Genomic DNA, 13,154 nt, shown 5'->3' with positions numbered 1-13,154 from the left:
TATGGCATATGAATGCCATGCTGCCGGACTGCTGCAACGCTGTCCACTGTCTGGTCAAGTGGGCTGCATGATGGAGTGGTATCGGGGTGTGCATTATCCATACATCATGCCCCCACGCTACCAGGAAGCTGGCATCATGTGTCGGTCTGTACTGGCTCTAAGTAACCTCTCCTGGCCTGACTCCATTGCAAACCTGATGAAAGCATCATTCACCCATGTTCCAGCTGCCAGCAGAATGAACCTCCTCTTCTTTCAGCTGATGCCCAATGTAATGACCGGGCCTCCTGTCATTGGAAAACTTCTGCCAGGTAATAAGAGTAAGCTGGGAGGGAGGCACATGCAAATAAGTAATGACATCACAGCTGACGGAAGGCTCACTTGGCCAATCAGTGAGCAGGAGCAAGAGTTTCTTCCGGAAGCTTCTAAGAGAAAAAGCCTCTGAGACCAGGTGACAGTTGGAGAGAGGCAGAGAGAGAGTCTTGAGCAGTTAGTGGTTTCCACAGTAAGAATTCGAGGTGGGAATGTCTCCCTCAAGTTAGTCTCACAGGTTAGGAAAATTGTAGTGTTGTGCCAACAGCAAGAAAGCATAATTCAGGCAGATAGTTCATGCTAAGCTAAGACCTGTCACGATATTTCAAAGCCATCAAGGCTAGCATATTACTTCAATATATCAGTTAAGTGAGAATGTGTCAGATTAGAACGTTTAGGCCTTATTTACTATTTTTCTGGTTGCTTGCATGAAACAAATAGTTTTAGAATTAACATATTGTACCTGCAAGGCCCTTAAGACCTTGCATGATTTATATATTTTTGTTCTGTTTTGTTTAATTATAATAAATACTTCCTTAAAAGTATCCACTACTTTGACACTCTCTTACATGTGTCCCAGCTCAGTTGATGCTTGGATAGATTATCAAAGAGAACTAGAAGTCCTTAACAAGTCCTATTGTATGTTAAGGGTAATTAATTATAAAACTTGGTGTTATTGCACGGATGAGGCTGGGTGAATGCCACCCATCTACAGCCCAGACCCCAGCTGCACTTATCCAGGAACTTTTCAAAAACTGGAGCTTGCATTTTTGTGAAAAGCTCTTGGAATAAGCGCTGCTGCAGTCTGGGATGCAGACGAGCTGCATTTGCCCGGCCTGGCTGCATGCGATAACACCTGGTTTTGACTTTTGAATCCCATGTTTACAGGTGCAATAATCTCCTCTCTCTCTCTTCTCTCTCTACTCTTTTTTATTTCTCTTTCTTCCTGAATTGATTATTGAGAGAGAGCTTCCCCCTTCTATTTCTCTGTCACTTTCATCCCTCCCCCCACTCTCAAAATCTCTCCCCTTCTACCTCTGGGCTCCTTATACTTGTATGGAATAAAGCTTCAGCTTCACAGCATTTCTTATTCATAAAATTATTAATCATCAAAAGGGCTCCTGAAACATAAGGGCTGAAAAACAATACCTCTCCCTCCAAGGCTTAACCACCTTATAGGGCAGCAAATTTCCAACCCATTAACATTTCCTCTTGCCCAGTTCCAAATTTTGCTTATCATACAGCCTCTGAACTTCCCAAGGTCTGTGACACTGGGCACTTTCAAAACTTCTAAATTTCTTGTGCAGCATCAATTAAGCTAAACTGCAAAACCAACATAAATGAAAATGAAAAAAAAAGGCTGGCTAAGGAATCATGTCCTCTTTCTTGGAAGGCACACACACACACACACACACACACACACACACACACACGTGCATTTCTGTCACACTCCAGCATGAATAAAAAGAAGAGCAATGTGGTTAGGGGCAGGATCTATATTCCTAGGATTACTCTTAAATCCTCCTTTATGAAAAGGAGGAGGATTAAAGCACTTTCTTATTTTAGTATTTTATTATTGGTATATTTTCATAACCAGGGTTAGGCACTTGTGGGATTTTCTGCCTCAGGTGCCAAAATAAATTGAGCACATTTGTTACTATGTGCTTTACATTGGAATTATGAGTATATTGTTGTATACTGCATGAGTCTACAGTATGCGTCTACAATACTCACACAGTACTGTATAAGGATCTCTGTTGCTTCTTTGCCATTTTATCTCAGGTAGAAAAACCTTTTGGTCCATCCTTGGAGATGGGAAGGTTGAAGGGATGCCACTGCATTCAAGATGGAGCCAATGGGATCCCCCTACATTGGAACCCTGTATCTGCATTCATCCAAGAAAGGGAACAATGGCATGCCAGATTGCTGCCCAGTCTACTACTGGATGGGCAGCCTTCAGCTGTTTTGGACCTGAACTTCTAAAAAACTCAGCCAGCATGTACAGTGGAAAGGGACTGTGGGTACTGTACCCAAAACATCTGAAGGCCAAAGGTTTTTTTGACTAGAATCTGGTGGAAGCCCCTCTATTTCTGTGCCCCCTCCCTATCTGATCTGATCCAATGTTGGCCCTAGTGCTGGCTTGTGATAATGCCTACCTGCCGCTGAGATTAGCAGACCAAAGTAATAAGGGAGAAAGCCTTGTGCCACATGACCCCAGGTTCATGCTTTTCTCTCTGGGCTGGCCCAAGACATTTTGACAAAGAACAAGTTGGTCCCCTCTCCCAGTTCCAAGCAGTGAATCTGGCTAGAACAACAGTGGAATTTTTACCACTGTCAACAGTACAACATTATTCTGCTTAGCTTGGACAGGAGTGGTTTAGTAACAGTACAAGCCACCCAACATCTTTCACCTGAGGCACTACTTCCACTCTGTGTAACTGCAAGGCCAGCATGATCCCCCTTGAATATTCTGGGAGCTGTAACTCTAAAAGATAATTTCTCCCATTCTCTTAATATACATAATGTTGGACTAGAGATGGGAAGGTTCCCCTCCCTTTCTCCTAACTTTTCTGTGGATTCTAGTCTCTGCTTCCCCACTTACCTCCTTTTGGTACTTTCTAAATGGCATATTATTCCTATGTGTTGATGTTCTCTCCCCTCCCCCCCAAAAAAAATAATAATAAGATAGATGTCTTAATGCTACGTGGGTGGTATTGGCTCAGACTTATTTTTCTCTGCTGATGAGTAGAGTTTTGTGCTTATTAAGTCAGGTTTCACTCATTACATCAAATAACCTGGGAAATTTATTCTATTTGAATTGGATTTAAAAGAGCATCACTTTCTGGGATGAAGGATGTTGACTTTCAGCTGGTGGCAAGTGATTAACAAGCAGCTCCACAGTTTACTAATTCAATCCTGAGTCTACCAAGGACTTGGAAGAAGTCGGTTTTTTGGATTACAGCTTCCAAAATCTGCAAGTTGTAATCCATGAAGGTATTTCCCCCCATATTCTGATTCTATGCAATGTAATATGAAAAGACCGTAGTGGAGATGCTGGTCTAAATCCAATTGCTAGTCTCAACCAGAGTAGACCCACTGAATAAATAGGAACTTGGTAAGTCAACATTCATATAAGTTCCATGGATTCAATGGGTTTACTGTAGCTGGGAATAGCAACTGGATTTCAGCTGCTGAATCTCAGGTACTTACTCTGCTGTCAGAACTTGGGACCATGGTGTCCGTCATCCAAGAGCCAAATCTGGATCCTGAGGCCCGGATGGTGATGGGATTGCTGACTCCTGTGAGCTTTCCACATCCTGAAATACAAAAACAAACACACACACAGAGAGAGAGATGTGTCATTTAGGAGATAAAGAGGGAGGCAAAGGAAGAGCTGGGGGTGGATATCACCAGTTTAAAGGAAACAGTGAGTCTTGTGGGTAAAGTTTTGTGTTTAGACCCAAGTTCAAATCTCTGTTTGCTCATGGGCTCCCTCAGCATTTGTAGAGATGTCAGCCTCTTGCCACTGGTCCCCCATTAAAAGAATGGCAGGGAACTTTATCCTATTGTGTTATAAAATGAGAAAAGCTCAGACTGCATGATCAGCAATATTATCTTGTTCTGAATTATACTGCTTTATCCTGCAGGTATGGAACTGTTACATGGCTGAATCTTTTCTCCTAATCTGCCTACTACTGACTTCACACTGCACAGTTATAGTGTTATGACCCCACTTTAACTGTCATAGGAACATCCTGTGAAATCCTGGGGCTAGTAGTTTGGTTTGAAGCACCAGAGGAGCTCCCTGGCTGGGAATTATAAAGGTCCTTCCTTCAACTCAGGATTCCATAGGGTGGCACCATGGGAGCTAAAATGGAATTACAGTGCTACAACTGTGCAATTTCAAAGGGTCCCAGATCAGAAGAAAGCAGACCCAGGGACCTTACTGAACTGCTCTCCTTAAGAACTCTTCTCCAGTTAAGGGATTCAGTCTTTCTGCTGAAGGTATCATCCCAGCAATGCTTTGGAAGCCAACAATTTCAATAGAATGCCTTCTCAGTGGCAGAAAAGAGAAGCAAATGACAACCACAAGGAGCAAAGCTCTGAATTCACTCCCCATGTTGAGCAAAACTCCCCATCCTAAACTTCCCTGCAGACAGAGAACTGGCATGTCTGATAAGGTAGTCTAACTTCACTTTTCCCTGGCATGTTTGTTGTTCTTTACAAAACTGATAATTCAAACAACTGAATACTGCACCTGCCATTCAAAGCACTACATTCTAGCAATAAATATTTACCTAACTCACACTACCTTGATGCAAAGCTTGCTACAATAAACATACATGAAAATTATTTGGGACTCAAAAGGTCTCATATTTTAGATAGTGGTTGGATTAGATGATGTTTGATAATGCTCTACTCTGTTTTAGTTATGATTATTTGTGATGGGTTCCAAAAGCTAAACAGTTGTGTGTGTGTGTGTGTGTGTGAGAGAGAGAGAGAGAGAGAGAGAGAGAGAATTCTTAACCAAAATTACTTTGCTTGCAAAATTCAAATATATATTGTCTCTTAATTAGATCTGCATTCTCTATTATGAATGTTTTTAGAGTTAAGGTGTTTTTTTAAATAACCCAGACATTAATCCCCACCGTATCCTTGCATTCATCAAAAACAATTGCCTAGACAGTGAATAAGGTGTATATTTCTAGATTCAAGAAGCCATGTTCAGAAAGTCAACTTTGAAAATTTCCATTGTTCCCAAAAGTTGTATTTCAGATTTGTACAGAATTTTGTTTCACCTTTGGAGGACCAGTCCAAAACAGCCAGGCAACATCCCTTATAATTTTTTCTGTACCCTAATTCCTGGATTTCTTTTGGTAAGGGCAGGCAGGATCCTATTTTGCAAAGCCATTTTTTCTGGGAGGCCCAGTGAAAGTTAATTCACACAATCCATCCAAGATAGGGTATACAATCATTCTGTGTAGATTTTGACTTTAAGGGAACATATGATCATTGTTATCATATATTCCAGTATCCCTTTTTGGGCCAGCTTCTGGAGCATGATGTGGCTTCCTAACTCCAAGAGTTTCTGGATGATATGAATTGTCTAGATTAATTTCAATCTTACTTCTACGGTACTGGGACAAAGTCAGCTTTACTTGACCTGGTGAATGACCTACACAGGTAACTGGACTGAGGAAATATGTCCCTGTTGGTTCTGCTGGACCTTAGTGGCTTTTGATATCATCAATCATGGTATCAATCTGAGCTACCTCTCTAGGATGGATCTTGAAGGCACTGTTTTATGGTGGATCCATTCCTTCCTCCAGAAGGTGGTCCTGGGGGTAATGTTCCTGTTTGGCACCCTAGCCATTGGTCCTAAGACTCTTGTCTCCCATACTGTTTAATATATCCATGAAACAACTGGGAGTCTGGTGTTTGGGGTTCAGTTTTACCAGTGTGCAGATGATGTTCAACTCTATCTCTTCTTTGCATTTAACTCCAAGGAAGCTGTCTTGGTGCTAAACCAGTGTCTTTTGTCAGTAATGGACTGGTTGAGGGAAATAAATGGAAGCTTTATCCAGACAAGACACAGGTTCTCAGGTCAGTTGGAAGACTAATCAGGAAATAGAGATTCAATCTGTGCTGGGCAGGGTTACACTTCCCCTGAAATCTCAGTTTCATAGCTTGGGTGTACTCTGGGATTCATGCCTGAACCTGGATGCCCAAGTTTTGGCAGTGGCTAGGATTGAGCTTGTACAGTGAAAACTAGTGCACCAGCTGTGTCCATTTCTTGAGTAGCCAGATCTGACCATGGTAACACATGCTCCGACATCCCAGTTGGATTACTGGAATACACTCTATGTGGGTCTGCCAACACTTCAGAAACTGCAGCAGATTGAAAATGCTACAGCTAGACTGCTGATTGGGGCTGTTTTTAAGGAGCATACAACTCCCTTGCTGAAAGATCTTCACTGGCTACTGGTCCATTTCCAGGCACAATTCAAAGAAGATCTTGTTGGCTGACTAGTGATGTGTAACCAGGTGTACTGTTTTAATATTAAGTGTTTTAACTGATAATGTAAAATAGTGTTTTAACTGAATGTACTATTTATTACTTTTTAAAAACTTTTTACTTCATACTGTTTTAACTGCTTTGTTTTAATTTATGTTGTAAGCTAATTTGAATCCCTTTTAGGAGAAAAGCAGGATATTAAACAAACAAACAAACAAAATACTCAAATCCCGAATAACCCTACACTTGCCATGCCAGTTCTCTGCCATCCATTTTCATCAACTTAGCAATAATGTAGTTAAACGCAGGATGAATTACAAGCTGATGGAGTGATGAGTCATCTGAATTCACCCTCTTCTAAGTGCACCCTATTGATACTCTGACATCCCTGCATTTTTATTTTTGTACTGCACAGCCGTGAGGCCCACACGATGCCTGGATTATTATTCGCAAGGTGTCAGCAGTGCAGCAAACCAAGCTGAGCTCATGAGCCCAGGAGAGCTCACAGCAGCTGCTGCTTGGAAAATAAAAATAAAAACAAAAGTTTTGGCAGCTAGCAGAGGGAAGATTTTGCTTCTTAGATTCAGATTGGGTTGCATTTAGATTTTTTTTCAAAACAGAATGGGCTGTGTCCTTCATAAATTCTCTGTCAAGCCCTACCTATGTTACATCCATCCATATAAGACATGACTTCTAAAAGTGTCTCCATCATAGATCTGGTTCTAACACACAACACCACCATGTGGTAAAGCCCTTTTGGGAATATAGCACTTTAAAGAGCAGTTGGAGGGAAACATCTCTGAATGCTCATCCATGGAGTAAAGAATTTTATGTAGGTCTCTGTTTGGCATACCAACTTTTTATGAAGATAGGAGTTTATACATGAGCAGAGAAACATTCAGATTCTTCACTTTCAGTCCTGTGTGACTGAGGCCAACATGGGCTTTCTCATTTGACAGATTGCTACAGGATCCAGTAGGTCTTCTAAGGAGACATAAATGAATGTCCTGCATACAGAGTTGGAAAATCCCCCTATTAATCCCCCTGCTAAAGCAAGCAACTCAGCTACAGAGAGGTGGCAATTTCAGAGGTTCACTAGAAGGATCACAGACTCACAAAGTTGGAAGAAACCCCAAGAGCCATCCAGTCCAACTCCTGCCATGCAGGAAGATACAATTAAATCACTCCTAACAGTTGGTGATCCAGCCTCTGTTTGAAAACCTCCAAAGAAGGAGGATCCACTACACTGCAGTAAATGGACAGAAACCTACCTTTTCACACTACAAGTCCTAGAATCTTTCAGCCACCAACAAGTAGGCTGAAAAAGTAAGTTTTCCAAGCTCTGTTAGGGAGCCTACACTGACTTTCAAAAAAGTTTTATTTCCACTTTTTTGTATGATCAATACGCATCCTTTGTTTAGGTGCTCTCAGCTGAAGCCATGACATTTCTTTTTTCTTTTTTTAAAAAAAGCCAGATTTTGACCACAAGAAGGAAGCGTGCAAAATTCTATAAAGTCATTGATGGTTAGTGGCCTTTGTGTCAATAGCACAGTGAATCCTCTGAGGGTTTTAATCTGAATTTTAAAGGAGTTTCCATGGTATGGAATACTAGTCCCTAAATAAATTCAGCACCTTGGATAACACCTTCAAATCTAAACTAATTTACTGTTCTTCAGTGGAGTAAGGTCATTGTTACTGTTGTAATAAGACACAATGGCTGTTTGGCTAGTTTTTTTTAATATGTGGAATAGAAGGGAGGATGCCATCTCCCATGGCTCCCATATCAGTGGGTTGATCTAGACCATCGTTCCTAAACCTTTGGTCCTCTATTTGTTTTACTCTTCAGATCCTGGGAGCCTGGCCACCTTGGTCAACAGTCAGGAATTATGGGAGCTGAAGTCCAAATCAGCTGGAGGACCAAAGGTTGTGAACCAGTGGTCTAGATCTCTCCACTGACATGAGAGCCTCAGCCTCCCTGCCCAAAGGTTACAGGGGACTGGTGAAGCTTTAAGTCTTTGAGTTTTCCATCTTCACACATCACAGCAACCAGAAGTTTAGGGAGAGTACAGAGTTAGAAGAAATCTTAGGTCCTCTAGATTTTGTTGGTCTCCAGCTACCATAATCCTTGACTACTAGCCATGGTACCTCGGACAGACAAGATATGGAATCCAGCAGCAGTTTGGGTGTGACACCATGGGTTCCCCATCCTTGCTCTGTATGATTCCCAAAGCTGTGTCATTTCACTGTCTGAGACAAAGGACCATATAACATCCTCTATCCTACTCCATGTATAAAAAAAACCTAGCCAGACTGGCCATTGTGTCTTATTACAACAGTAATAACAGGACAGCAACCTTACTGCACAGAAGAACAGTAGATTAATTCAGAGGGTGGAGGGCACAGCAGACAGCACCAGCCACTCTTCCTTATCACAACTGGTTATTTGCCATACCTCGGTATCTGCCATCTGATGAAGCCACCTTGCTCAGCTTAAAAACAAAACTGCTGCATATTCTCCAGTATTTTATAGATAGAAACCATGTGGCCAAGCAACATTAGAGTGTGGTCAAGATGGCAAAAATCATTAATGAGGAGGGAGGAGAAAAGGCTAAGAGAGCCTGCCACATTTACCTTTTGCCTGAGTATATAGGGGAAAGAAAGATTCTGCCGCTTTCTCTCACCCCTGATGAATTATTTGAATGCAAACTACTTTTGCACTTTAAACTTATTTTGCAACATTTGAATTTAATTGATGACAAAGGAGGAAAGTGAGAAGAAGAGATAGAAACTAGAAGATGTTAAAAGCAGCTGTAAAAGTGGGATAACAGATGTTTAACTGAGACTGTCCCTGGAGAGTAGGCTGGTGCTGTGCGTTTCTTTTATCCCTCCATCCTAGTCATATTATGGTCCTGCTGCACCCCCACCCAGAACAAAACTTATGCTGAGGAGAAGGCTTCCAGGGAATGAATACAGAAATGGTCTCAATCTAAGATCAGCTCCCTGACAGGGTTGGCCCTACCATCATAAAGAGTGAAGAAGCTGACTCAGGCAGCAGCTCTTTGGTAACAGGAAAGTCCAGCACATGGTTAGGTATTCAATTATTACAACTGTATTTTTATTGCAAGGGAGGTAGGAAGGTACTGATATGATTTTTGGTCTCAAGTGGTAAATTAGCTTCATTGTTCACAAGTGCTATGTATGACCATGATGTAAGTAGGAGAGGCCTTTTGCTACTCTGCCTCTGGTAGCAGAACATCTTGGGATGCCCCTGCTTTGTGTTTGCACTTGGTAAGCTAATGGATGGCAAGCATGCCCAACAAATATGCACATTTTAAGATGAACAACTGATCTGATGTTAGAAATCAGAGACGAAAGTCATGTTAGTCTGGAATATCAGTAGGCAAAGGCATCTTGTAGACATTGTAACATAAGCTTTTATAGACTTGATCAACTTCCCCAGATGTACAGTCGGTCCTTCTTATACACGGATTTTTTTATACACGGATTCAAGCATACACGATTTGAAAATGTTCCAAAAAAGTATAAATTTACCTTGATGTTCCATTTTTTATTAGGGACACCATTTTGCTATGTCATTATATTTAATGGGACTTGAGCATACACAGATTTTGTTATACACGGGGATCTTGGAACCAAACCCCAGCGTATAACAAGGGTCCACTGTATGGATCTTCATGTATTTTCATGCATCTGGGGAAGTAGACCGAGTCTCCAAAAGTGTATGCTACAATGTCTTTTGCTCAGTTAATCTCAAAAGTGCTACAAGATCCCTTTGCATACTGATATGATATTATGTGTCTTCCAAGTCAATCCACACTTATGACAGCCTTATCATAGGCTTTTCTTGGCAAGATTTATTCAGAGGAGTTAGCTTTTCTCTGAAATACAGTCTACAGCACCTGGTATTCCCTGATGGTCTCTCTTCCAAGTAGTAACCAGGTTAACTTTGCTGAGCTTCCAAGATTACACAGGACCTGGTGCCTTCAGGATATTTAGAAAATGTGGATCATGCTATTAGCTGTGGTGGTAATGGGAAAAAAGCAACAAGCAAGTGAAAAGGAAAATAAAAGATGCATGGATGTAACTATAAAGGGCATAACGAAAGAATGCATCCCTTTGCTCAGGGGCAGTTAATGGCTCTCTTGTCAATGGGGCAGTGAATCCAGTCCAGGTTTTAATCTTAATCTTGAAGGAGCTGTCCAAGGTGCTAAATCTTATTTGCCAGATAGGTAAAGTACCTTGGATAGCACCTCTAAACTTTATAATAAAACCCCAAGTGGATTCACCACTCCACTAACATGGACTTCACCACTGCCTTTGCAAGAACAGGTGTAGAGAGAGAGATATATTTCTGTGAGTTCTTAGTTGCCTGAGAAACAAGCAGTTGGGGAGAGGATAGTGCAACAGGAGCAATGATGCTCACCCATATGTGCCTTGACTGAAACACAGCAAATGACTTGAGCCACACCACTGGTCCATGTAGTTTGTTGGGGCCTACACTAGCCTTCCCCACTCTGTTACCATGCAGATGGGTCAGATTATAACCTTGTCATTCCTGCCATGACATCTGTAAAATACCATGCTGGAAATGACTGGCATTATGGGTCATCAAGCTCTCAGGCAGGAGTCTTTTCCAGGTGTACCTGGAGATGTCACAAACAAAACCTTTGGGTTGTACAGCTTCTTCTCTGGCAGTGAACCTAATAAACTAATCTAGTGTCTGTCAGGCACCAAGAGAACCTATAGTATCTTCAGAGTCATGGGCAGCCTTCTGTAGAGATGTCACAGATTCAGACTACAAATCCACCCCAGGTTTGAAAAATGTGTGTGTGTTTAAAATATTCAACAAAGCAAGAAAAAACTGAACCTTAAAAAAACTGAAACTGGTACTTCTGGAGGATTCTAGGAAAATTTCCCCTTTTGGGCCATAAAAAGGATGGTGTGGGGAGTCTGCAGAGTCATGAAAATGATCATAGGGAGACACATGCAACACTTCTTCTTCTAGATTAAAGGCATTTGCCATTTTGATGAGAAACAGCCCCAGCCTGGAGGATGTAGATCAGTGCATCTCCAACTACTGGATGTGGGAGACTGGCATTTTGCTTCCAATGTACCAGGACATGATACCATAATTGTGCCCATTGGGTATAATTGTTTCATTCTTTCTTGGCAAGTCATCAGGGACCAGCAGCCAATGGTTCAAGGACTGGCAATTGCCCATTGACTACCACTTAGAGTACCTGACTTAATGAACTCTGCTTGTGTGTATGCTGTCAAAGCAACCATGAAACATATGACAAGCTTATGACTGGGGGCAGGGTTTTGCTTTTGGTGGCTGCCACTTTGGGCTTCAGGCCAGTTGTTTTCATGGGCTCTGGAGGGATGGAATTGGTGTTCCTCTGATATTTTGTCCCAGAGCTAAGGCAGAATAAGAAATGCATCTACTGAAATTGCTCAGAAAAGATTGCCTAGTAGTAGATAAGGCTGACAAAAGTTGAAGAGAGGAAAGGGGGAGGAGGTACAGAGACTGGTAGGAAACTAGGCTGACACATGCTGTGTGCTGCTCAGTTTTTTGTTTTTTGTTTTTGTAATAACCATTCACTATCTCCTCTTATCACTGGGGTGCACTCTTGTTCTCTCTTTGTGGTCACTCTGTTTTAGCTTAGATTGCAGGCTGAAATTCTATGAATTTAGGTTTGGCAAAAATTGCACAGGCCAAGGCATCTATTTTCAACCCAGGATTGTCCTTACGCTTCCTTTCTTTCTTTTCTTTTTAAAATTCACTAGCGTTACCCTCTTCTGAGCATATGCAGGGCACTGTTTCATTTAATGTTTAAAGTGGCCTGGAAATTGACACCTGCAAAAATACGATAGTAACTGAGCAGGGGTTGCTTGCCTCAACTCTGCTGCAGGCAATGTATGGGAGATGTCTTCTATACAGTTTGAAGTAGTAGGACTGCCTTCAGTACTATTAATTACAAATGGGGGAGTCATCTTTCAAACAAGGGAAGTTGGTTGTTACAACTGATTTGAATTTCTCTTTAAAGAGCAACTGCTTCCCCAGATTCACAACCGTAGTTCAAAGCTCTCTCCTGCATTTGGCACCACTTGAAATGGATCTTAAACAGAATTCTAAATACTGGCCAATATCTGGAACCATTAATGTGAATGACCCTTATTCTCATCCAGGGAGATAATAGGCATCTCTTCTCAGAATCAGATCTTTCTAATACCCTGATAAAATGGTGGGATCCAGTGCTGAACTTCAGTGTGTGGATTCCCAGTTGCAAAACCAGAAGGAAAACAGAAGGAAAAACTCTGTGCTAGTGGTTGTGTGTGGCTGTATGAAGTGCTTTAAACACTCAGGTCAGAATCCTATATGACACAGTGTAATTTAGTGCTTCCACGCAGGGAACTTTGCTACAGCTGGCCATTCACCATTTCTGGATTTACTGTTCAACTGTTGAAACTCCCTCCCTTGTGGCCATTCAGAGGGGGGGGTTGGAGAGGCATCTGCTATGCCCACTGCAGCCAGACATGAAATGTTACACAGTCGGCCTTTTTTATACACGGATTCAAGCATCCACGATTTGAAATGTTCAAAAAAAGTATACATTTTAAATATCAAACCTTGATTTCCATTTTTTATAAGGGGACACCATTTGTTATGTCATTATATTATAAATCTTCTATCGCCCTCGCCTAAAAATTTTCTGTGTTTTCCTCCTGCTTCATTGGATGAACTCGCTACACTTCTGAACTCTCCAAACTGCAACTTGTTCTTTTGATCCATTCCTACTCATCTTCT

The 13,154-nt window shown here is 41.6% G+C and overlaps 1 protein-coding gene across 1 annotated transcript in view; it reads right to left on the bottom strand.

Moving 5' to 3' along the window:
* Window positions 1–13,154, bottom strand: part of OLFM2 (olfactomedin 2) — a 209,856-nt gene that overhangs the window by 11,789 nt on the left and 184,913 nt on the right. Inside the window, 1 exon segment of the mRNA XM_042448105.1 lies at window positions 3,520–3,626. Within this exon segment, the coding sequence (XP_042304039.1) occupies window positions 3,520–3,626 (107 nt within the window).

Source organism: Sceloporus undulatus, chromosome 2 (assembly GCF_019175285.1).
Source record: "Sceloporus undulatus isolate JIND9_A2432 ecotype Alabama chromosome 2, SceUnd_v1.1, whole genome shotgun sequence".
Lineage (NCBI taxonomy): Eukaryota > Metazoa > Chordata > Lepidosauria > Squamata > Phrynosomatidae > Sceloporus > Sceloporus undulatus.
The sequence above is the reverse complement of the archived record's forward strand: the minus strand, read 5'-3'. Positions and strand labels throughout refer to the sequence as shown.